A 24,510-nucleotide genomic window follows, 5' to 3' on the forward strand; every position below is an offset into this window, starting at 1 on the left:
GCCCTCTATATTTCAGATATCGTACTAATATTACAAGGCGAAAATTTTGAACAGGGTTTATTTTCGTAGCATACAAGCTAGAGAAAGAGACAGGGCGGACCTTAAAACGCAATATAATAAAAGGTCCGCCCTCTATATTTCAGATATCTTACTATTACAAGGCGAAAATTTTGAACAGGGTATATTTTCGTAGCATACAAACTAGAGAAAGAGACAGGGCGGACCTTAAAACGCAGTATAATAAAAGGTCCGCCCACTATATTTCTGATATCTTACTATTACAAGGCGAAAACTATTAACAGGGTTTATTTCCGTACCATAAGAATTAGAGAAAGAGACAGGGCGGACCTTAAAACGCAATATAATAAAAGGTCCGCCCTCTATATTTCAGATATCGTACTAATATTACAAGGCGAAAATTTTGAACAGGGTTTATTTTCGTTGCATAAAAATTAGAGAAAAAAGCAGGGCGGACCTTAAAACGCAATATATAAAAAGGTCCGCCCTCTATATTTCAGATATCTTACTATTACAAGGCGAAAATTTTGAACAGGGTTTATTTTCGTAGCATACAAACTAGAGAAAGAAACAGGGCGGACCTTAAAATGCAGTATACTAGTATTTAAAGGTCCGCCCTCTATATTTCGTACTATTACAAGGCGAAAATTTTGAACAGGGTTTATTTTCGTAGCATAAAAACTAGAGAAAGAGGCAGGGCGGACCTTAAAACGCAGTATATTTAAAGGTCTGCCATCTATAATTCAGATGTCTTACTGTTAGAAAGAAAACATTTTGGACAAGGTTTATTTCCGTAACATAAAAACTAGTCAAAATGGCAGGTCGGACCTTAAAACGCAGTATAATAAAAGGTCCGCCCTCTGTTTTTCAGATATGGTACTGTTACAAGGCGAAAAATTTTGAACAGGGTTTATTTTCGTAGCATACAAACTAGAAAAAGAGACAAGGCGGACCTTAAAACGCAGTATAATAAAAGGTCCGCCCTCTATATTTCTGATATCTTACTATTACAAGGCGAAAATTTTGAACAGGGTTAATTTTCGTAGCATAAAAACTAGAGAAAGAGGCAGGGCGGACCTTAAACGCAGTATATTTAAAGGTCCGCCATCTATAATTCAGATGTCTTACTGTTAGAAAGAAAACATTTTGGACAAGGTTTATTTCCGTAACATAAAAACAAGTCAAAATGGCAGGGCGGACCTTAAAACGCAGTATAATAAAAGGTCTGCCCTCTGTTTTTCAGATATCGTACTATTACAAGGCGAAAAGTTTGAACAAGGTTTATTTTCGTAGCATACGAGTACAAACTAGGGACAGGGCGGACCTTAAAACGCAGTATAATGAAAGGACCGCCCTCTATATTTCAGATATCTTACTATTGCAAGGCAAAAAATTTTGAACAGGGTTTATTTTCGTAGCATACAAACTAGAGAAAGAGACAGGGCGGACCTTAAAACGCAGTATAATAAAAGGTCCGCCCTCTATATTTCTGATATCTTACTATTGCAAGGCGAAAATTTTGAACAGGGTTTATTTTCGTAGCATACAAACTAGAGAAAGAGACAGGGCGGACCTTAAAACGCAGTATAATAAAAGGTCCGCCCACTATATTTCTGATATCTTACTATTACAAGGCGAAGATTTTGAACAGGGTTTATTTTCGTAGCATACAAACTAGAGAAAGAGACAGGGCGGACCTTAAAACGCAATATAATAAAAGGTCCGCCCACTATATTTCTGATATCTTACTATTACAAGGCGAAAACTATTAACAGGGTTTATTTCCGTACCATAAAAATTAGAGAAAGAGACAGGGCGGACCTTAAAACGCAATATAATAAAAGGTCCGCCCTCTATATTTCAGATATCGTACTAATATTACAAGGCGAAAATTTTGAACAGGGTTTATTTTCGTAGCATACAAGCTAGAGAAAGAGACAGGGCGGACCTTAAAACGCAATATAATAAAAGGTCCGCCCTCTATATTTCAGATATCTTACTATTACAAGGCGAAAATTTTGAACAGGGTTTATTTTCGTAGCATACAAACTAGAGAAAGAAACAGGGCGGACCTTAAAATGCAGTATACTAGTATTTAAAGGTCCGCCCTCTATATTTCGTACTATTACAAGGCGAAAATTTTGAACAGGGTTTATTTTCGTAGCATAAAAACTAGAGAAAGAGGCAGGGCGGACCTTAAAACGCAGTATATTTAAAGGTCTGCCATCTATAATTCAGATGTCTTACTGTTAGAAAGAAAACATTTTGGACAAGGTTTATTTCCGTAACATAAAAACTAGTCAAAATGGCAGGTCGGACCTTAAAACGCAGTATAATAAAAGGTCCGCCCTCTGTTTTTCAGATATGGTACTGTTACAAGGCGAAAAATTTTGAACAGGGTTTATTTTCGTAGCATACAAACTAGAAAAAGAGACAAGGCGGACCTTAAAACGCAGTATAATAAAAGGTCCGCCCTCTATATTTCTGATATCTTACTATTACAAGGCGAAAATTTTGAACAGGGTTTATTTTCGTAGCATAAAAATTAGAGAAAGAGACAGGGCGGACCTTAAAACGCAATATAATAAAAGGTCCGCCCTCTATATTTCAGATATCTTACTATTACAAGGCGAAAATTTTGAACAGGGTTTATTTTCGTAGCATAAAAATAAGAGAAAGAGACAGGGCGGACCTTAAAACGCAATATAATAAAAGGTCCGCCCTCTATATTTCAGATAGCGTACTATTACAAGGCGAAAATTTTGAACAGGGTTTATTTTCGTAGCATAAAAATTAGAGAAAGAGACAGGGCGGACCTTAAAACCCAATATAATAAAAGGTCCGCCCTCTATATTTCAGATATCTTACTATTACAAGGCGAAAATTTTGAACGGGGTTTATTTTCGTAGCATACAAACTAGAGAAAGAAACAGGGCGGACCTTAAAATGCAGTATATTTAAAGGTCCGCCCTCTATATTTCAGATATCGTACTATTACAAGGCGAAAATTTTGAACAGGGTTATAATTTTCGTAGCATAAAAACTAGAGAAAGAGGCAGGGCGGACCTTAAACGCAGTATATTTAAAGGTCCGCCATCTATAATTCAGATGTCTTACTGTTAGAAAGAAAACATTTTGGACAAGGTTTATTTCCGTAACATAAAAACAAGTCAAAATGGCAGGTCGGACCTTAAAACGCAGTATAATAAAAGGTCTGCCCTCTGTTTTTCAGATATCGTACTATTACAAGGCGAAAAGTTTGAACAAGGTTTATTTTCGTAGCATACGAGTACAAACTAGAGACAGGGCGGACCATAAAACGCAGTATAAGGAAAGGTCCGCCCTCTATATTTCAGATATCTTACTATTACAAGGCGAAAATTTTGAATAGGGTATATTTTCGTAGCATACAAACTAGAGAAAGAGGCAGGGCGGACCTTAAAACGCAGTATAATAAAAGGTCCGCCCTCTGTTTTTCTTTTTTCCCACATACATGTATCTCACTTACAAAGCAAAAATTATGGAAATGATGTAAGTTCCTTTTGTTTTTTTTCTTTGTTGGTTCGTGTGTTTTTCCAGAGTAAAATGATAATTAGGTTTTTAATTTTAGGATGGACGCTATATTAACTTAGAAAACTCTTGGAATGGCCTAATTGTGCATAAGAATTGCATATATACTACATGTAGTAGTGTACATTTTTCATTTGATATGCTGACAAAAAGACAAAACTTTAATGTCAATTAATTATCCACTCTATGAACGTTTGCAGGAAATGTGTCTTCTGTATTGTATATCTATATGCAACCATAAACATCTGTCTGAAGGGACCAAGGATATATATTATTATTTAATTAGTAATGTTGATGACGTGCAACAAGAGAACTATAACCCCCCCCCCCATCACACACACAAAAATAAAAAAGAAATAGCCGCTTAAAGTCGTAGAAAATCTCATTTAAACCAAAATCAAAATAAATGTAAAAAATATTAACAAAAGAACACGACTTGGTGGTGTTTTATGAATTTTTATATCAGTCACGATCTCAACAGACACTTTCCTTTTTATTTTAGGGGGAAATACATGTCAAGTTGCTCTGTAAAACCCCTCTGTAAATAGTATGGGTGGATAAGATTCTCCCTAGTAAGAAGGTGGAAATGGAGAAAATTCTGTACTGAAGCGTACTGAGTATTTCCTATGGTGGATAATAAAGCCCGGGTTGTTTCTTCCAAGCTCGCTGCATTGCATTTCCGACATTTTTTGTTTTCATTTTACAATACAATCAACACTAAGTCTAGTAAAAATACAAAGTTTAGTAATAAAATGCAATAATTTCAATAATAAAACATGCAATTTTTGATCACCAAATTTTAATGCCCACTGAATTATATGTGTTTGAAAGCACCGGAAAACAGAATCTCCTCAACTTTGATTACTTTATTCCGTCAAACATAGTTTCTGTATGTCATAAATTCTATCTAAACCTTTCTGATCTCAAATTCAGTCTGATTATCTTGATATGAAAAGATGAACAAAAATTCACAACTTACACTTACATGTGTCCGAGGATAAAATCGTCATAAGATTCTTTTAAATATAAGCAGAACTTATTATTTGGAAATCAATGAATTATTCTTGATTTATTCTTTAATATTTTTTTTTTTTTGAAGGGAAACATCAATTTTGTTTTCATTGCCGGAAAAGTACTTTATGATGATAAATGTCAGAGATGAAAATTTTAAAACGTCAGAAATGAAAACTACAAAATGTAGGGAATGAAATAAACAATATTTTTTAAAAAATGCCGGAAATAAAATCCTATGCTAGGCTCATTTTCCAAAAGGGGAGGGGTCTTTAAACCCAAGCCCGTTTTTCCGGGAAAAAATATTAATGCGGGAGGAAAGTCTACAACATCAGTACTTTTTAAACTATTTGACATGTATCAGCATAATTTTGCTATACCCCAACCACCAAAAATACAACAACACCATTTATAATCTTTTCCTTTTTTTGGGAGGGGTGTTTTATTGCTTAAAATGTTCAACTCGATTGACTTCGGTTTGATTTTGCCAATTAATGCACATCTTCCTTAACCAGTGTTAACCCCGGGGTAATATCAAGTAGAATGAAATAATCGTTAGTCTCTAACTGGATAAGAAACGATGGTTATAAAAACACGGGGGATATGCGACTTCAAGTTTCGTCAGGTGAGACAATAGGCCTACCCCCCAAAGCACAGACATGTTGTTTTAACAACAACGGGATAGGCTAATACACCGTAACACAAGTCCCTGTCAAAGTGGCCCTCCAATTATTTTATAGTTAGGTACAATATGAATCGTAAGAATTATGCATAATTATTATTAATGATATAATGAAATATCTTTCGAAAGATATGAAAATTCTTTTTGGGAAGTGGAAGTCGAACGTTGTTAGGAAAGAGACTGTAATGAAATGATCATTGTTGGACTTACGAACACCATATACTGAGCAATGTGCCAGTGAAGTTATGTGTATTATATATATGTATTTTTTTTTATTTTGCAATAATATTGATATCACTTAAACTATAAAAGACACATGTCGTACATGATTTTCCCATAAGGTAACTCGATCAACAGATCTTTGCATCTTTATATTTTTTGTTTTGTGCACTACCTGGGAGGTATGTACTACGATAAGGAGCTAACAGTTAATCAGTGCTAACATCAAGTTTTGAATAATTTTTTGATAGATAATTTGAGGTTTTGTACTGAGATATATTATAGCATTAGAAATATAATTAATTAAAATTTGCTAACGAAATCCAGCAACTAGCGAGATATCGCAAGACTTGATCCTTTTAGTATATATACAATGTACATACATGTACGTCCCTGGAGCTCCATTTTGCTGGGAGGGACACTTTTATAACAACTATACCGTAAATAATTCAAAAAGATTAATAAAGCAAATTAATTTCGAATCAATAAACGAGAAAAATCTGCATATTAAACCGAAGGCGGACCTTTTATTATAGAGGCAGGCCGGACCTTATATGTTATCGTATTAGGTCACCCCGGACCTTTAAACGAGGCGGACCAAATATTATGCGACACCGGTCGTCAGGGGATGCTCACTCCTCCATATAACCTGACCTCACCTCTGATGTTTGGAGGTCCGTGTTTGCTTTGCTACTATTTTGTATTGTTTAATAGACTTTTGAGCTTGAATACTGTTCGTTATCTCCATATATTTCATTTAGGAGAACCTTTGGATGCAAGACAACTCCTATAAATCTTTAAAACGTCTATATCTCAGATCCGCACGTGACGTCATCATCGAAAAGTTATCCAATCAGGTTCAAATAATTATTTATCATATCTAAGATTTACAAGAATATTGACCAAACCGTGCCCATTTTGTTTTCAAAGTGCGTTAATATGGTCGATATTAACGCACTTTGAAAAGATTTTTTTTTAAAGTGCGTTTACGTGGTCCCAAATTTAACGCACTTTGAAATTTTTTTCAAAGTGCGTAATTTTTCAAAGTGCGTTGTAAGAATGCAGTGAGCATTTTCAAAATGTTTTTTTCAATTTACCTTATGTTAGATATATGTCTTTGTCAACTAAGTTTTAAATTTATTCGACTTAAAGAAGAATAACTAATTTAACTGTGGAATACGTACTGGGTTGATCTGAGTTTATATACATACATACATACATATATATATATATATATATATATATATATATATATATATATATATATATATATATATATATATATATATATATATATATATATATATATATATATATATACAGTCCCTGAAACGTTCTACTTTCCCACTTGAACGGTGAGCGAACGCTGAACGAACGGTGAACGAACGCTGAACGAACGCAGAGCGAACGGTGAGTGAACGATGTGTGAACGCTGAACGCAACTTGGTGAACGATGTGTGAACGCTGAACGGTGAGCGAACGCAGAACGCGAACGGAGCGCAAACGCGAACGCAAAGTGAACGGTGAACGAACGGTGAACGCAAGATGAACGATATATTCGGAATGCCTCTGATATTTTCCTTGCATTGAAACTATTTTATTGTATTATAATGTCAGTTGCCAAATAAATAAATAAATAAATAATAAATAAGTAAACCAATAAATGAATGAATAAATAAGTCAATAAAATAAATTCTCCAAAATTGTCGTAAGAAAGACGATGCATGCACATCAAGTTTTTAATCACATGATTTTTATCGCATTAAAACATTGCAATTGTTGCCGAATGCTGAAGTATAAACAAATCAGAGAAAACTTCTGACTTATAAAATGAATTAAAGCGGTTGTAACATCCATTCATATATCTCCGTGTCAGGGCGATTTCGTGTAAAGTAATGAAAAAAAAATAATTACAAAGGTCAGTAGACGTTTTGCATTTATACGCTCGTATTTTAAATTTTTAATACAATAATATATTATGTGTCATTCCTATTTTTCATGATGATTTATTCAGCAGACTTCTACATGTATATGCAGATGGCCGTGGTTATGCTCGGACAAGATAATACAAAGATACATATTCATATTATTTGTTATAAATTCAATTTTCAGAACTTGATATTTATGTAATATGCTGTTATAGTTTTTATTAAACAGACAAATGAGAGAGAGAGAGAGAGAGAGAGAGAGATTCCGTTTTAGCCCCCCTTTCAGGCTTCACTAAATGTTTGTACCTTTATCAAACAAAACCTCTGAAATTTTTTTCTAAATATATCAGACAGGCAGTGAAAGTAACTTTTTTTTTTATCAACAAATCATATCTATTTGTTTGACAGTCATACTCGTTTTTATTTTCCTGCTTCAAGTCCACACGAAGTCCACGTGCTTGTCCTGTCAATCAAAATCATTCGACACTGTGCATGTGTAAAGTTTCGTCACATCGAAGACGAAGTGCGAGTATTTCCAACAAGTTATAACATTTATTTTTATCATTTCTAGATTTGATCCCAACATTTGAATAATAAATGAATAAAATACATTGGGCATTAACACTTGAATCTGAAACTCTCTGCCAATTTCAAATACCACCGCCGACACGTGTACATTTTGAGCTACTATTGTTTTGTGACTTTTTTTTTAGTACTAGTTTGTTTTGAGACTGAAATTTTTGTTCTTAAAAAGACCTTAACTTTTTTTTTTTAAAAATGTTAATTAAAATATTCTGGAAATACAGTACTGACTAAGTAACCAATCTAGGGGGAAAGGGGGGTGGGTGGGTGGGTATTAATCATATCGAATGGCAAACATATAAAGTTACGGTGAAGAAAGATTTTTTTCTCTATAACTGTAGACTTCACATATTATAGTAGAGAAAATTCTGCAGTGCAGTACATTTCAAATAAATATTTCCTTTAACCACACTATCAATTTAATTCGCTCCAAAGATAATAAATTAACAGGATATCCGCAGTACTATGTATAACTCCCACAACTAGTTCTATCATATTTTCTGTAGTAATTGAAAAAAACGTGTTAGAAATAAATATTTTCGTAATTTTGCTGCGTATAATTATTTGACTTAGATACATATGTAATTATATCACCATTAACGATTTGTCTTCTTTAACAAAATAACAAAATGTTGCAGTGCTTGAATTATTTGCACATTGCCCTTAGTTATATTTAATATTTCAGCATCGTTCTACATAGGTACAGAATGTGCTTATAACAACATTTATTTTCCAAAGTAATTTAATAAATAACCTAACAGCTAAGTATATATAAGTAAATATATATCGTAGATATTTTTCAACATGAAATAATGATTCTTCAAACACGATATGTTAGTTATTAAATTAAAAAAACCTGTAACTCATTCCCTACAAAAAGATAAGTCCTTTTACTTCGGAGTTCCGAATGACAATGAAAACTGAACGATAGGTGAACGCTGAACGCAAGGTGAACGCAAAGTGAACGGAACGAAGAGCGAACGCTGAACGCTTTGTGAACGGTGTGGAACGCGAGCGCACGGTGAACGGTGAACGCAGAACTGTGAACGGAGAGCGAACGGTGAACGCACGGTGAACGAACGGTGAACGCACGCTGAACGCACGGTGAACGAACGGTGAGCGAACGGAAAAATGGGAAAGTAGAACGTTTCAGGGACTGTATATATATATATATATATATATATATATATATATATATATATATATATATAATATTAGGGATGTCAACGAATATTCGAGTACTCGACTATCGTTCGATCATACCCACTATCGACTAAAATTTCTTTAGTCGGTTATTCGTTAAAAATGTGTTATCTGAAAGTAATTTTAAATTCAAGGTAATAAATTGGGATTCGCCCATTTCATTTATATACAGATCAATGTTCTCGTAAGTTAAACTCAGGGTATGGTTTAACTGCTCAAAGGAAATTATTTGTATGTCGATTCATGTTCGGAAAATATGCCTCCAAAATCTACAGTTTTGGAATACTTTAAAAGATTTCAGGATGAAAAAAACAGTAAAAAGTACGTTTTCAAGGTTATGTGAAACTGAACTTGTATTCTGCAGTGGAACATCAAATATGATGTATCATATGCCGAATCCGTCAAACATACATGTAGTAAACACAATCTTCAAGAGAAACTTTTCTGAAAGTTAGTAAGTTCTCCGCAAAATACCCCCCCCCCCAAAAAAAAGAAGCGCTGGAAAGAATAATGTTGCTATCCCAAACATGTTTATCATCTACCACTTATTGTTGTAAATGGAGAAGACGTTCAAGAATGGTTTGGTTTTGTAGATTCAAATTATAAAGTTCACCCTCCATAAGATCTGACGTAATGCAACTATTCATAAAGAATAATTAAACAGCTGTTACAAAATTGTAAATACATGTAAATTGGGGGACAGTTATGAGCGTAATTAAATGGTGTTTCTTTCTGAGATTAATATCATGCAGTCTTTTTAAGATTGTATTGATTATTTGCACAAAATCTCATAATTAAAATTTATCGCAAGCGCTCTCTGTTTTTATAAGAGGCACGCTTTAATTGTTTACCAGTCAAAGGTCACTGGCACGACACATAGAAATGGCTTCAATTAACGGGTACATGTACTATCGTTATGAAAAGAAAAGACAAATGCAAGCGTTTGATATCCTGCATTTAGATAAAATGTGCAGTAAATATTATCTTAATTTTGGAATCAAGTGCATTGGATAAATGTTACAGTATATATACAGTATTTATTGTACTACGTAAATGTTTACTATTCAGAAATTCGTTATATAATGGTGATAGCGTAGGTTAAATATTGTACAACTAGTCTATAAAAGACAAATAGTGAAAATGACATGAAAAATTAATTTAAATTTCAACGAATATTCGACTATCGTTCGACTAAAGCCTCCGACTATTCGACTAAGCTGTCCAAATAAAATTGACATCCCTAATATATATATATATATATATAGAGAGAGAGAGAGAGAGAGCTAAAAATCTATCTTTATACAGTTTTTACTAAGGGGAGTATAACTGTAAATCACAACTTTGTTTTATTTACAAAAAATATAAGAATTAGCAGCTATAGGTTAATGCAATTTTGCTCTGATTCAGCCTGGGCAATAATTGTAGGGAAAAAAAGAGATAGAGATTTCTTTTCATAATACGATATTGTTGTGTTTTTGAAAATTCGCCTTTTCATTAAAGTTTCACATTTCACATTGTATTAATAAACTGGATTTAATGTAACATCTCTCTCTCTCTCTCTCTCTCTCTCTCTCTCTCTCTCTCTCACACACACACATCAGGTATACATACATGTAAACTTTTTTTAAGGTAGAACAATTAGAACAATTCTATTTCATTCGGTAGTTTTGGTTTGTTTTCAAGTACTTACATCGGAAGTGGCAGCAACAAAAATAAGACGAAACAATTTTTTGTTTAATTTCATTTTATTTTATTTAAATTTATGATCATTATCACTGAAAAAAAAATTAAAATTCAAGTTATTTTTAGAAATTAATTTCATGTTAAAATAAATAGATGCACATGTAACGGATTTAAAAAATAAATGAAAGTCTGGTTCAATGTAGCATCTATTTCTTATTCTATATTTTTTTTCTCTCTTTCATTTTGACAGCAGCTAATTCCATGAGCTTTCAAAAATACTTTTAAAGAAAATATAATTATAATACTTATAATCAAAACGTTTTTTTAACTGATGATAAGTAAGATTTTTAAAAATATTTTTTATACTATGGGAGCAAATTTGTATGAGTATGTTGATTTTGAATGGTGTTAAAAAAAAAAAAGAAAAAAAGAAAGTCCCTCTCTGGTACCTCTCTAGTATCTCGCTTGTCAGAGTTACCTCTCTTGTTTTTATTTATAGTTCTTAAAAATAATATCACGTCTGTCATTCGTTCGTACTTTTGCTAGATTTGTGAAAACTTACAAGTATACTTAAAATTCTTTTCTGTTGGAAGAAGTGTGATCAGTTTCAAATTTTTGGCAATTAAAGCATTTTACAACAAAAATTTATGCACGATGTACCAATGCTTCAATGTTTACATGATCGATGTGTTAATTGAGAATGGGGGGCGGATCTTATATAGGAAAACGATTTCCTCTGCAATATTTTGATAATATACCCGTGTTTAACAAATAACTTCAATTTTGTCTATATATCAAAATCGCATTCGTTTATCCATATTCAATTATCCAGAAAATCACCTTGTCCGAAGCTTCTATACATGTATAAGAAATGCATAGCCCAGATCAGAGACGTATAAAGCTACAATAACATGTAGTAAAGAAACGGGTCTCGAATAAAATTCTAAATACAGTATTTTAATTAATGTCACTGGACTAGAAGATCAATACGTGAATTAAAGATATAAATGAAAATAAATAATTATTTCAATGTTGAGAACAACGACAAAAGTGAGCTAGAGGTGTCAAAACGTATAACACGTGGATAAAAAAAATCTGCGTCGACGCTCACCGTCTGCAACGTCATATCTTTATGACATTATTTCTCTGTTTTAGCAAAATTGCCATAAGGCCCTTTTGTCATGGGCGCAATTATATATCCTGCAGGCACGCAGCGTTGTTTCAACGTTGAAAGTAGGTGGAATATAAGTTGCAACGTTGAGCAACTATAGTTCAACTTTGTTTTAACGTTGAGGTTCCAACGTTGAATCCTCAACCTTTTTACAACGTTAAAACAACGTTGAAGATGCAACAAATTTTCAACATTGAATATTTGTCGATATTTCAACGTTGTTTCAACGTTGAAGAATCAACATATTTTCAACGTTGAATGTTTGGTGTTATTTCAATGTTGAAACAACGTTGAAGCTGCAACAAATTTTCAACGTTGAATGTTCGTCGATATTTCAACGTTGAAACAACGTGGATGTTGCAACATATTTTCAAAAAATATATATTGAAAAAGTAAGGAAAATTTCACATCGAAACAACAAGTAATGAATATACCTTATTTTTCAAGGCCAAAATAGTAAGGGCTATTTAACGCTAAATCAATGCAATTTTTTAAAATATATATGCATTGTTAGAAAATATGATTATTCACAATAAATGAAATGCATTAGGAATTAATTTATTTAAACTACATTAAAAAAAAAATGTGCTTACAGTACTTTAATAAAATGTTTAATATTAGTTTATACGAAGTATGACATCTACATTCAACACTTCACTAATTGCATGTTTCAAAAAAGTTAATTTGTAAATTAATTGTGAATGCAGCGTTTTTGCATAAATGATAAAAAGAAACTTTTAATATAAGCTTTTCATAAATAATGATATATTTATCCAACACTTCACTGTAATTCCATGTTACTAAAAAATCAACAATAATAATAATTTATTCCGAATTAATGTAAACTAATCAAAATAAGACTTCTTAGATCCGCGCTATATACTCTGCGCAGAATGTATACGAAGCGGATCTAAGAATTCTGATTTTAATTAGATTTTGCTTTTGTTGCATTTATAAAAGAAAAAAATAAACTGTATTAGATATTTACTATAATCTTTCTTATCACAAAATATAAAACATTCAAATAAACACGTTACAAAAGGGTTTAACAATTTTCACACTAACAATTAACCCCAGTCAGTTTACTTAAGATCCACTCCCCAAATTTATCTTCAAGGCATCAGATAAGAAGTGGTTCTAGCTTAGTTGGTCAGTTTCAGTGTCATGATAACCTTGTTATGCAATTCTCTTGCTGGTCAGCGATACACAGTAGTTGTTTGCAGCTGATCTAGGTCAAAATTTGAATTCAACTGATGGCCAAGATGTGCGCGTCTCCTTGCTGTTCATATGTTATATATTTAACAAGCCATGCACAAGGATTAAAGCTGGATTATCATGCATCTTCTGTTCAGTAAGTATAATTTTCTTTTAATGGATTTAGAAGAAATTTAGATTTTCTAGTACCCATACACAATTTTATTCTTGTTTTGTAAGCATTTGTCATCTGCGTGAAATGCACATCCTTGGTTCCTGTATTTATTTGTTTAGTTGATATTCATTTGCACATGAAATTAAAACATACAATTTGATTACAGTTGGCCGTAAGATTCCATCAACCACTGGCGGCTTTGAGATTTGATGTCATGATTGGATCAGATCCTTCGCCCGAGAAAATTACAAAGGAATGCAACATTTTGTATGTATGTGACCGGGTATCCGGTATAGAGGAATGAGTCCTTTTGGAGTTTAGGATATCTTATTCATTAAATGGTACATGAATAACCCTGTGGATAAAATGGTCAAATTAGTAACAAAATAAAATGAAATTTATACCGCACACTTTAGCCAAGAATTACTTTACAATTTACTTGCTGCTGTTTACAATTATCTATTAAAGTCAGTTAACTTCTTAATTGAGAAAATAAATAATAATTACAGATTATTAATTAATAATCTCTGATAAAAAAAATTAATCAATGATATATGATTTCCAAAGAAATGAAACGAAACGAAACGAAAATCCAAATAAAACACACATAAAAAAAAAAATAGTACGTCCACAACATGAAACATGCAGAACTTAGACATGACATACATAAAGACAAAACAAACAAATACACACAATCTTACCTCACATGAGGTGTAAAGGTTTACCATATACTGTATGTACTTCTAATATTATTCAGGCATTATAAGGGCAATATCCTGCATATCCTGCATATAAAACGTAGGGTCTATTTTAATTTTTCCGATATGGTTAAAATTTGTTCAGAAACACGAAAATTGACTTTCTCGTATATATTACTCTTGAAATCTTTAATAAATAAGAATTACTTAAAACATACTAAATTTATCTGAGTACAATTAATCAATTAACTCAGTGTGCACACAATACAATTTCTCTATCTCTCAAACTCCTAAATAATGAAAATGACGATATTACGTGAACAAATACTTTTAAAAACATTAAACCTACATTAAATTAAAATAAAAGAATAATTACCTTTGATCCAAGTAGATTTTAATACATAGGTAAACTAAATGTGAAACTGACCCTGCCCTGGCAATTATACATGTAGCACGAACTTGTGCCACCGGGAAAGTGAAAACCCGCCAAACCAGGTAAGCTAATCGAACTACCTGCGGTGCAATGAACCATAAAATTTAAATACTAAGGTCATACAGTCCCAGGTCGTCTGTAGATATAAATAGCATACTCTCTAAATAAATATAATTCTTATAAAACTTATTAATAACAAAAACACAAATCATTCTCGTATCATAATAATTTTATTTATAATAACTAGTTTAAACCTGAAATGAATTATATTAATTAATATTATACTTAAATATTTACAAACACATATTAACACTAAAATACTGTCTATAACATGTACACCTCCATGTCTATAACATTTTTCTTCAGTAATAATTATCTATTCAATAATTATTTATAACCATACAGATATGAATTTAACACGAGGACAAATATAAATCTTTTCATTAATTCTAAGTGCAAGAACATGTACTTTTGTTTGTTTTTTTTAATTATCCATGTATATTTTTATCATCTGAAATAAATGACTTTCACATCATTATATTTTTTGTTAATAGGCTTTGCAATTGTGGATGGAGCTGCCTGTTCATTTCTTTCCGACCGACGAGTCATTTTGTGGGACTTACCTATGATTTAAAATCAATGGATCCGCGACTTTGTGGAACTTAGTTTTAGACAGATGCATGCTATATGTTGAACCTGGATATGATTACTGTGACCCCCTTTTCACTAGGAAGATAAATTTTGTTAAACAGTTACTTTTGAGATTCGATGATTTTATCCCGGATTCATGTTTCTCTATAAAATACATTTTAACATAAATTCATTCAGAATCTTAATACTGAATTACAATTTACATATTTCGCAACTTGAATAAAAACTGACATTAGAATTTGAAATGTATTTGTTTATAGAGCAAAACTCAATATGAATTCAACGTGATTTCAACCAAATATCAACGTTTTTACAGCCAAAAAATTTCAACCAAAATTCAACCTAATTTCAACCAATGTTCAACCTATTTTTAATGTTGATATTTGACGTTGAAACAACGTTGAAGTTTCAACGTTGCCTCAACTTTCATATGCAACCAAAATTCAATATATATCTGTGTGTGTGTGTGAGGGTGTGTGTATATGTGTGTGTGTGTGTGTGTGTCCATACACATAGCAAGATACTCGAGAATGATAATTAAATGATCCATCAGTGTGTAATAATATATTCCGTTTACAGGCTTTCATTTCTGACAACTACTAATCAATTCCATGTTTTCTTTACGCTGATTTTTATATACTACCTAAGTCTAGAAGAAAAAAAAAAGCGTAGAATGAAAAATGTTAAGAAATGAACAGTGATCAATCTCATAAATCCAGTAAACAAAACGAATCGTGAACAGGGCAAAAACACGGACCCCTACAAACAGTGAGCAGGGCAAAAACGCGGACCCCTAGAAACAGTGAACAGGGCAAAAACACAGACCCCTGGAAACAGTGAACAGAGCAAAAACACGGACCCCTACAAACAGTGAACAGAGTAAAAACACGGACCCCTAGAAACAGATAACAGGGCAAAGACACGGACCCCTAGAAACAGTGAACAGGGAAAAAACACGGACCCCTGGAAACAGTGAACAGGGCAAAAACGAAGACCCCTACAAACAGTGAACAGGGCAAAAACACGGACCCCTACAAACAGTGAACAGGGCAAAAACACGGACCCCTACAAAAGTGAACAGGGAAAAAACACGGACCCCTGGAAACAGTGAACAGGGCAAAAACACGGACCCCTACAGACAATAAACAGGGCAAAAACACGGACCCCTACAAACAGTTAACAGAGCAAAAACCAGAACCCATACAAACAGTGAACAGGGTAAAAACACGGACCCCTAGAAACAGTGAACAGGGCAAAACACGGACCCCTAAAAACAGTGAACAGGGCAATCACACGGACCCCTAAAAACAGTGAACAGGGCAATCACACGGACCCCTACAAACAGTGAACAGGGCAAAAACACAGACCCCTACAAACAGTAAACAGGGCAAAAACACGCACCCCTACAAACAGTGAACAGAGCAAAAACACGGACCTCTAGAAACAGATAACAGGGCAAAGACACGGACCCCTGCAAACAGTGAACAGGGCAAAAACCCGAACCCCTACAAACAATGAACAGGGCAAAAAGCCGTACCCCTACAAACAGTGAACAGGGTAAAAACACGGACCCCTAGAAACAGTGAACAGGGCAAAACACGGACCCCTGCAAACAGTGAACAGGGCAAAAACACGGACCCCTACAAACAGTGAACAGGGCAAAAACACAGACCCCTACAAACAGTAAACCGGGCAAAAACACGGACCCCTGCAAACAATGAACAGGGCAAAAACACGGACCCCTACAAACAGTGAACAGAGCAAAAACACGGACCTCTAGAAACAGTGAACAGGGTAAAAACACGGACCCCTGCAAACAGTGAACAGGGCAAAAACACGGACCCCTACAAACAGTGAACAGGGAAAAAACACGGACCCCTACAAACAATGAACAGGGCAAAAACACGGACCCCTACAAACAGTGAACAGAGTAAAAACCCGAACCCCTACAAACAGTGAAAAGGGCAAAAACACGGACCCCTGGAAACAGTGAACAGAGCAAAAACACAGACCCCGAGAGACAGTGAACAGGGCAAAAACGCGGACCCCTACAAACAGTGAACAGAGCAAAAACACGGACCTCTAGAAACAGTAAACAGGGCAAAAACACGGAACTCTGCAAACAGTGAACAGGGCAAAAACGAAGACCCCTACAAAGAGTGAACAGGGCAAAAACACGGACCCCTACAAACAATGAACAGGGCAAAAACACGGACCCCTACAAACAGTGAACAGAGCTAAAACCCGAACCCCTACAAACAGTGAACAGGGTAAAAACACGGACCCCTAGAAACAGTGAACAGGGCAAAAACACGGACCCTTACAAACAGTGAACAGGGTAAAAACACGGACCCCTTCAAACAGTGAACAGGGCAAAAACGAAGACCCCTACAAACAGTGAACAAGGCAAAAACACGGACCCCTACAAACAGTGAACAGGGTAAAAACACGGACCCCTGCAAACAGTAAACAGGGCAAAAACGAAGACCCCTAGAAACAGTAAACAGGGCAAAATCATGGACCCCTACAAACAATGAACAGAGCAAAAACACGGACCCCTACAAACAGTGAACAGGGCAAAAACACGGACCCCTACAAACAGTGAACAGGGCAAAAACACTCATATTCTATAGATAAACTTTCCTTCCTATATTCATTTTATGGATGAGACCAAATTCTCCAAAAAAAATCTCTCAAAATTTTTCCCATATTTCTATAAGATTAGCAACAAGTACATTGAATACTTTAAATCATTGAGTTGATCGGGGTTTTAAAACAAATTTAAACATAGATAATGTACAATTGATCTCAATCATTTCGCTGTCGTATTTTTTTTCAGTTGACGGAGTTTGGTCGGACTGGACTACTTGGTCATCGTGTTCCCTGACCTGTGGCGCCGGAGTGCAAACACGCAACCGACATTGTGACAATCCAGCACCCTCTCACGACGGAAGATTCTGTTCTGGAGACCCTTACGAGATTCAAAAGTGCACCGAAATGGAATGTCCGGGTATGGTTTTATCGACAAGTATTCACAGTTTTAAGTCTGCCTAAATTGATAATTATCAATACCTCCACTAAAAATCAATTTGAAATTTACATAAAATAAAAGAAAAGTATAATAACGTTGAATTAATGTAAAATATGTATTTATTCGGAGGGAAATGGTTGGGGAGATGTACAGGAGATCCTAGTCCGAAATATCTGACGTTTTCCTGGCTTTTTTAACGATTTGATATTTACGTGCCAGGAAAACGTCAGAACTGGCGCCATTACAAAAACTGGGAATTCACCGCCTCCAACCGGAGGCGGCATTCTCGGGTTCATTTTCGATACTTGCGAACCGAATAAAATGTCAAACTCACAACATATCAATAGTACAATACTTTTAGTACTCACCAACATCGTTTTTATGGTTCATTTATATAATATATAATCCGATGAAAACATTTTATCTGACTGTCGGATTTGTTTTCTTTTTCGTGCATTTTAAAATCTTGCAAGTCCTTTATCAAATGTGGAGTGATGATTTCTTTTCATCGATATCAGTGAGAACTAGAAGCATTGTGTTATTGATAAATTGTGAGTTTGGCATATAATTCGGTTCGCAAGTATCGAAAATCAACTCTGGTTGGAGACGGCGAAATTTCCAGTTTTCGTAAAGGCGCTGGTTCTGACGTTTTCCTGGCACGTAAAATATCAAATCGTTAAAAAAAGCCAAGAAAACGTCATCTATTTCGGACTAAGGAGATCCTAATCACCTGTTTCCGCTAGATTTGGACTCAGCACTTACGGAATATTGAATGAAAATGTTTTAATTAGCATTCGCGATATTTTAGGCCGGCCTTAGCATGATTCAATGGTAGCAAAGCGTAAATTTGTTTTATCATATAAACTTTGGCTAATCTAAAATAGTAGTTGTTGCATTTAATTTACGTCATGGATTACAGTTGATGGGGGCTGGAGCGGCTGGACGGGGTGGTCGGTCTGTAATGTCACGTGTGGTACAGGAGTAATCACTCGAACACGTTCATGCACGCAACCTGTACCCATGCATGGCGGCTTGAATTGCACTGGAGAAGACACAGATACGTATCCATGCAACAAGACAGAGTGTCCAGGTTAGTGTTAATTCCTTAATTCCATACTATGTATAATTTCATACTTACATAATTCCTTGCTACATAATGACAAATACAACTCTAACAAAGATTAAGTAAAAAGCTGCTTAAGGACACATTCGCGTTAAGGTAATAATTTCGTACCTATAGTATTGCTTCCGGAGAACTTGTAAAAACCCTTTTGTTTTATTAATTTTATGTTAACTATTTAAGTATTTGATAGATTGGCATTCTTATTTCTTTATCCTCTTTAGATTCAATTTAAGATTTTTATGAAAAAAAAAAGATTTGGTATATACATGTACATGTAGCCTTCACGAAGCTTTATATCAAATCTCTGTTTGCTGTATGAAGGCTACAGCAGAGATTAAGTATACAGATACGAAGCCTGTTCAGAAATTATTGAGGCATTGTGTATATTCTTCTTTGTAATGAAAGTCTTTCAGTGAAAATTTGCATATACGTTTGACAAACACTAAGAATTAATGAAAGCAAAAGATATTTTACAAATATTTTATTTCCTCTTTTCAATGATATATTAATGTGTCAATGGTTGGGGTACACGGCGCAGTCACAAAATGAGATATTGAAAATATGTAACACTAAACTCCCGGTGGACCCAAAGTAAAAGCGGAAATAATTTAGTTTATGTATATAATTTTACAATTTAAATCTGACTTCATTTTGTGCAAGTTTGATCAGAAATACGGAGATCATAATAAATTTAAGCGCGGTATAGAATTCTGATAACGACGACAAAATGGGTATTGACGTCAAGGCGGCGCAGCGCGCATACATAAAATTTTGTGTAGCGCTATGGAGAACTCCTTTCCAGACTAAACGACCTGCTTAAACAATAACAATGAGAAAAAAAACATGTCTAAGGGTTTGATGTTTTCATTGGTATATATTTTTTTCTTACAAATAATTCAACAAGAGTAAAAACAAAAGCTCCGGACGGCTATCAATTATTATGAAATAAATAACGTTGACCTGCGTTGCATACATCGGTACTGCACGATGCCAAGTCAACTTGTATATGACACTTCATGTAATTTATATTACACTGCGGTAGCAAGAGCATACATTTTATTTTTTTAAAAGAATCCTTTAAAAAAGAGACATTTGATTTTTATAATGTTATATGTGATAGCAGAGAAAGATAAGTAAACAATTCTCATTTGTTTCACATGCGAAAACATCTCCGGCTGACGTGACGTTTAAATGACGTAGCGATGCTGTTCCACATCTGTATGTTCATAATTTCACCGGAACTTGTCTAATTATCCTATAAATTAGAAATTTTGCACATTTGTTTTACTCATTCTTTATAAAATGTTCACGAATTTTCATGAATTTATCTCTGTCCTTTATCAGTGTTTATGGAGTAAAAGTAAATGTCTCAATAATTCCCTCGTACTTAATGACAAAAGCAACTAATAGGTATAAGGTATAAAGCTACTAAAGGAGGGCTATAACTGACAGAGGTTTCATACCAAACTTCATCATCAGGGCTTTCACTTATAGGGATATGAATCTTCTTAAAGGATATAGATACAGTAGACTCAATAAGTAGCTTAGTACACAATCTCTGTTAGCAGAAGCCGACAGTTAATGCCATGATACTTAATCGGTCAGCTTTAGCTTTCATTAAGTAGCATTAGCATTTCGCAAGTTCTATGGTCGATACAATGAACTTGTCAGCAAATGCAATCTATCATTAAGTCGAATGCTGACTGACGTTTTTCATACTAATTAATAGGCTATTATTTACACTGAATTGTATACGGATTTTTCTTTGCCCAATCATGACAAGGAGCACACGGCGGATGTGACCAGTCGACAGGGGATGCTTACTCCTCCATGGCACCTGATCCTACCTCTGATGTTTTTAGAGGTCCGTTTTTTGCTCTGCTCCAGATTTGTATTGTTTCAATGGATTTTTGAGCTTGATTACTTCCGTAATCTCCATATTTCATCCAGCCTCTGTCAGTTATAGCCCTCAGTATAAACACCGTTGCATAATCTCAGTCAGATGGAAACCTCATTACGTAGCATTATACCTATACCCAATCTCTGTCGGCTTTAGTATTCAATGAATACCATAATACACAATCTCAGTCAGCTTTAGCCCTCAATAAGTAGTTTTATACCTAATCGGTCTGCCTTGGTCCTTATTTAGTCTTTTTTAATCTCTTTCAGCTTTAATCATCATTAAGTACAACCTCTTTCCGCTTTATTTAGTACAATATGTGTAAGCTTCAACCCTTCATTAAGTACACTCTCTGTATGCAGTTGTCTTCATCATGAAAAATCTATGTCGACTGTAACCTTCCTTGACTACAATCTCTATCGGCTGTAGTCTACATTGAGTACAATTTATATCAGCTGTAGAGTATAATTTCTGTCTGCTGTAGCCCTCATAAGAAACATCTCTTGCTTGCTGTAGCTTTCACTAAGAGAAATATAGGTCAGCAGCAGCCTTCATTTCGTACAATCTCTGTCGGCTTTTCAGCTTTAGCCTTAATTAAGTACAGTTTCAGTCTACTGCTCTCTCTCTCACCCACACACACACACACACACACACAAACACACAACTTAATATAACAATGACAAGATTAGGTTCATTTTATATATGTTTATGTTTGTATTATAACATTGTGAATTTCAAATTAAAAAAAGATTTTAAAAAACACAATCTCTGTCAACTTAAGACTTCATTACATACGATCTCTGTCCGATTTAGCCTTCATAAAATGCAATCTCTGTCAGCTTTAAAGTTCATAAAATACAATCTCTGTCAGCTTTTAATTAACCTTCATTTAATACAATCTCTGTCAGCTTTAACCTTATAAAATACAATCTCTGTCAGCTTTAACCTTCAATAAGTACAATCTCTGTTAGCTTTAACCTTTATTAAGTACAATCTCTATCAGCTTTAACCTTCATTAAATACAATATCTATGTCAGTTTAAACCTTCATTCAGTACAATCTCTGTCAGCTGTTGTACCCATAAGAAGCTTTAGGCTTATATCCAGCCCTCATTAGGTAGGATAGCTTTAACATAATCTTTGTCAGAGACAGTCCTCATAAAGTAGTCTTATTCCCATTAGCTTAAATGAGCTGTAGTGTAGCCCTCATAATGAAACTTCATATCCATTTTTGTCAGATGTTTATTGGGTAGCTTCAATGCCGTAGCCAAGGAGGGGTAAAATGGGTGAGATCGCAATTTTGAGATTTTTGGGCAAAATAAAATTAAATAAAATGACTAAAAGCCCTTCACCTGTACAACAAAACAACAGTAACAACATCAATGAATCAATTTAATGCTTGAAAAGGACTTTCTGAATGCAGAGGAATAACCAAAATTGGTACCCGGGCTTTTTTTTTTAATTCTGGCTACTGCAAGGGGACATCACTCCCACACCCAATTTCCAGAACCCGGTGACGACCCTGAGCTTCATAGTCCATCTCTATCACTGTAATCTAGCCTTTTTACGATTAATTTGAAAAAAAAATAAATTGTCTGAGTAGAAGATGGAAAATTTACATGTATCTAATAAATAATGTTCCGAAAGTGTCAATTACCGAAATGTGCAATTATCATACTGTATGCAGGAACATTTTCGCCCTGGTTATCTAAGCGAATTTTGTACTGGACAAAATCTTTCGCAAATGTGAAAGGGCAATTGTAATCTGTAGAGAGTATTACATTTGTTTTAACGGAGTTAAGTTTTACTTTTATCAGTCGTTTGTGAAGACCAGGACCCGGGCTGTCCAGTGTTTGCTAAGTACACCCATATGTGTGCCCCAGACAATCCAAGAGGACCCATTACCTGCCCAAAAGCCTGTGGAATGTGTAGTAAGAACTTTAGATAGAACTTGATTTTCTGAACGTAGCATTCAGTAATGTAAACGCTTATTTTAGAGGTAATAATATTTTAGAGTCTTTCGTGCTGCTTCTTGTCCGCTAATTTAAGTAATTATTAAGGTAAGGTTTGTGATCACAGGGAGATAACTCCTACGAATCACTTAAGCGTTTGAAACCGGCGAAATTTAAACCAGCGATACAAAGCATTCAATCGCTAATGAACTTCGACTGTCAAACACCATGACATGATGATAGAAACAAACAGACTTACAAAGGACATTTCCAGTAGAAAGTCGTATAACAATTTAATGTGCAGGAATCTCAGAAGAATTAAGCGGACATAGTATGATACACGATTAATACCCAATAAAAGAGGACTAGATCTAGTAAGTTTATTTTCAATAACGAACCGGGCAAGTCATGCAAGTTGCACGTTTATTCGAGTCAACAGGAGCAAAGAATCAGACGTGTTGCACATTATGCTCCTCACCACTTTACTTTAACATGTTAAATGACATCGAGAACGAAAGAAAGAATAGATGTTGGAGCATCCTGTTACACTCCGCATGCCCTATGCACTCCGAACAGGGAAGGGAAGTCACAGAGCATTTGACAGTTTGCTATAGTTGCATCATACAGGTAATAATTTAACTGTTATTAAATTTTACGTATTTGTGGTTCATAACCGCGTATTCGATTACAATGACGGAAAGTTGTCAATGACTTAACGGATTACAGACATAAACAGTGATGAATGAACAGATCAGGGTGCATGTGACTAAAATCAGGCAATGCAGAAAAAGCTGTCATCCAACTGTTTTTAAATATCTCTCTCTCTCTCTCTCTCTCTCTCTCTCTCTCTCTCTCTCTCTCTCTCTAATTTTTTTTACACAATCAGAAAGCGTTTTAATCATTTTTAGCTCACCTCGGCGAAGTCGAGATGAGCTTATGCTATACCCCCGGCGTCGGTGTCGGCTTTAGCGTCAGCGACCCGGTTAAAGTTTTAGGAGCAAGTCCATTCCTAAGTAATTATAAGCACTACCTGGACCAAACTTGCATGGATGATGCATCTAAGGATGGACACTACCACACTTGCTTCGGATGCTGGATCTGACCTACATTTTCCAGATGAGTGACCAGGTTAAAGTTTTTGGAGCAGATCCATTCCCAAGTAACTATAAGCCCTACCTGGACCAAACTTGCATGGATGATGCATCTAGGGATGGACACTACCACACTTGCTTCAGATGCTGGATCTGACCTACATTTTCCAGATGAGTGACCAGGTTAAAGTTTTTG

General features: G+C 34.6%; 1 protein-coding gene across 1 annotated transcript in view; it reads left to right on the forward strand.

Annotated features, from left to right (window-relative positions):
- Positions 1–24,510, forward strand: part of LOC133201638 (A disintegrin and metalloproteinase with thrombospondin motifs adt-1-like) — a 93,249-nt gene that overhangs the window by 50,825 nt on the left and 17,914 nt on the right. The window contains exons 18-19 of the mRNA XM_061337427.1: positions 19,169–19,339; positions 23,089–23,202. Coding sequence (XP_061193411.1) covers positions 19,169–19,339; positions 23,089–23,202 — 285 coding nt within the window. The remainder of the gene's footprint in view (positions 1–19,168; positions 19,340–23,088; positions 23,203–24,510) is intronic.

Source organism: Saccostrea echinata, unplaced genomic scaffold (genome assembly GCF_033153115.1).
Source record: "Saccostrea echinata isolate AGI-Se365-2 ecotype Australia unplaced genomic scaffold, CSIRO_AGI_Sech_v1 ptg000045l, whole genome shotgun sequence".
In the NCBI taxonomy this organism is placed as follows: Eukaryota; Metazoa; Mollusca; class Bivalvia; order Ostreida; family Ostreidae; genus Saccostrea; species Saccostrea echinata.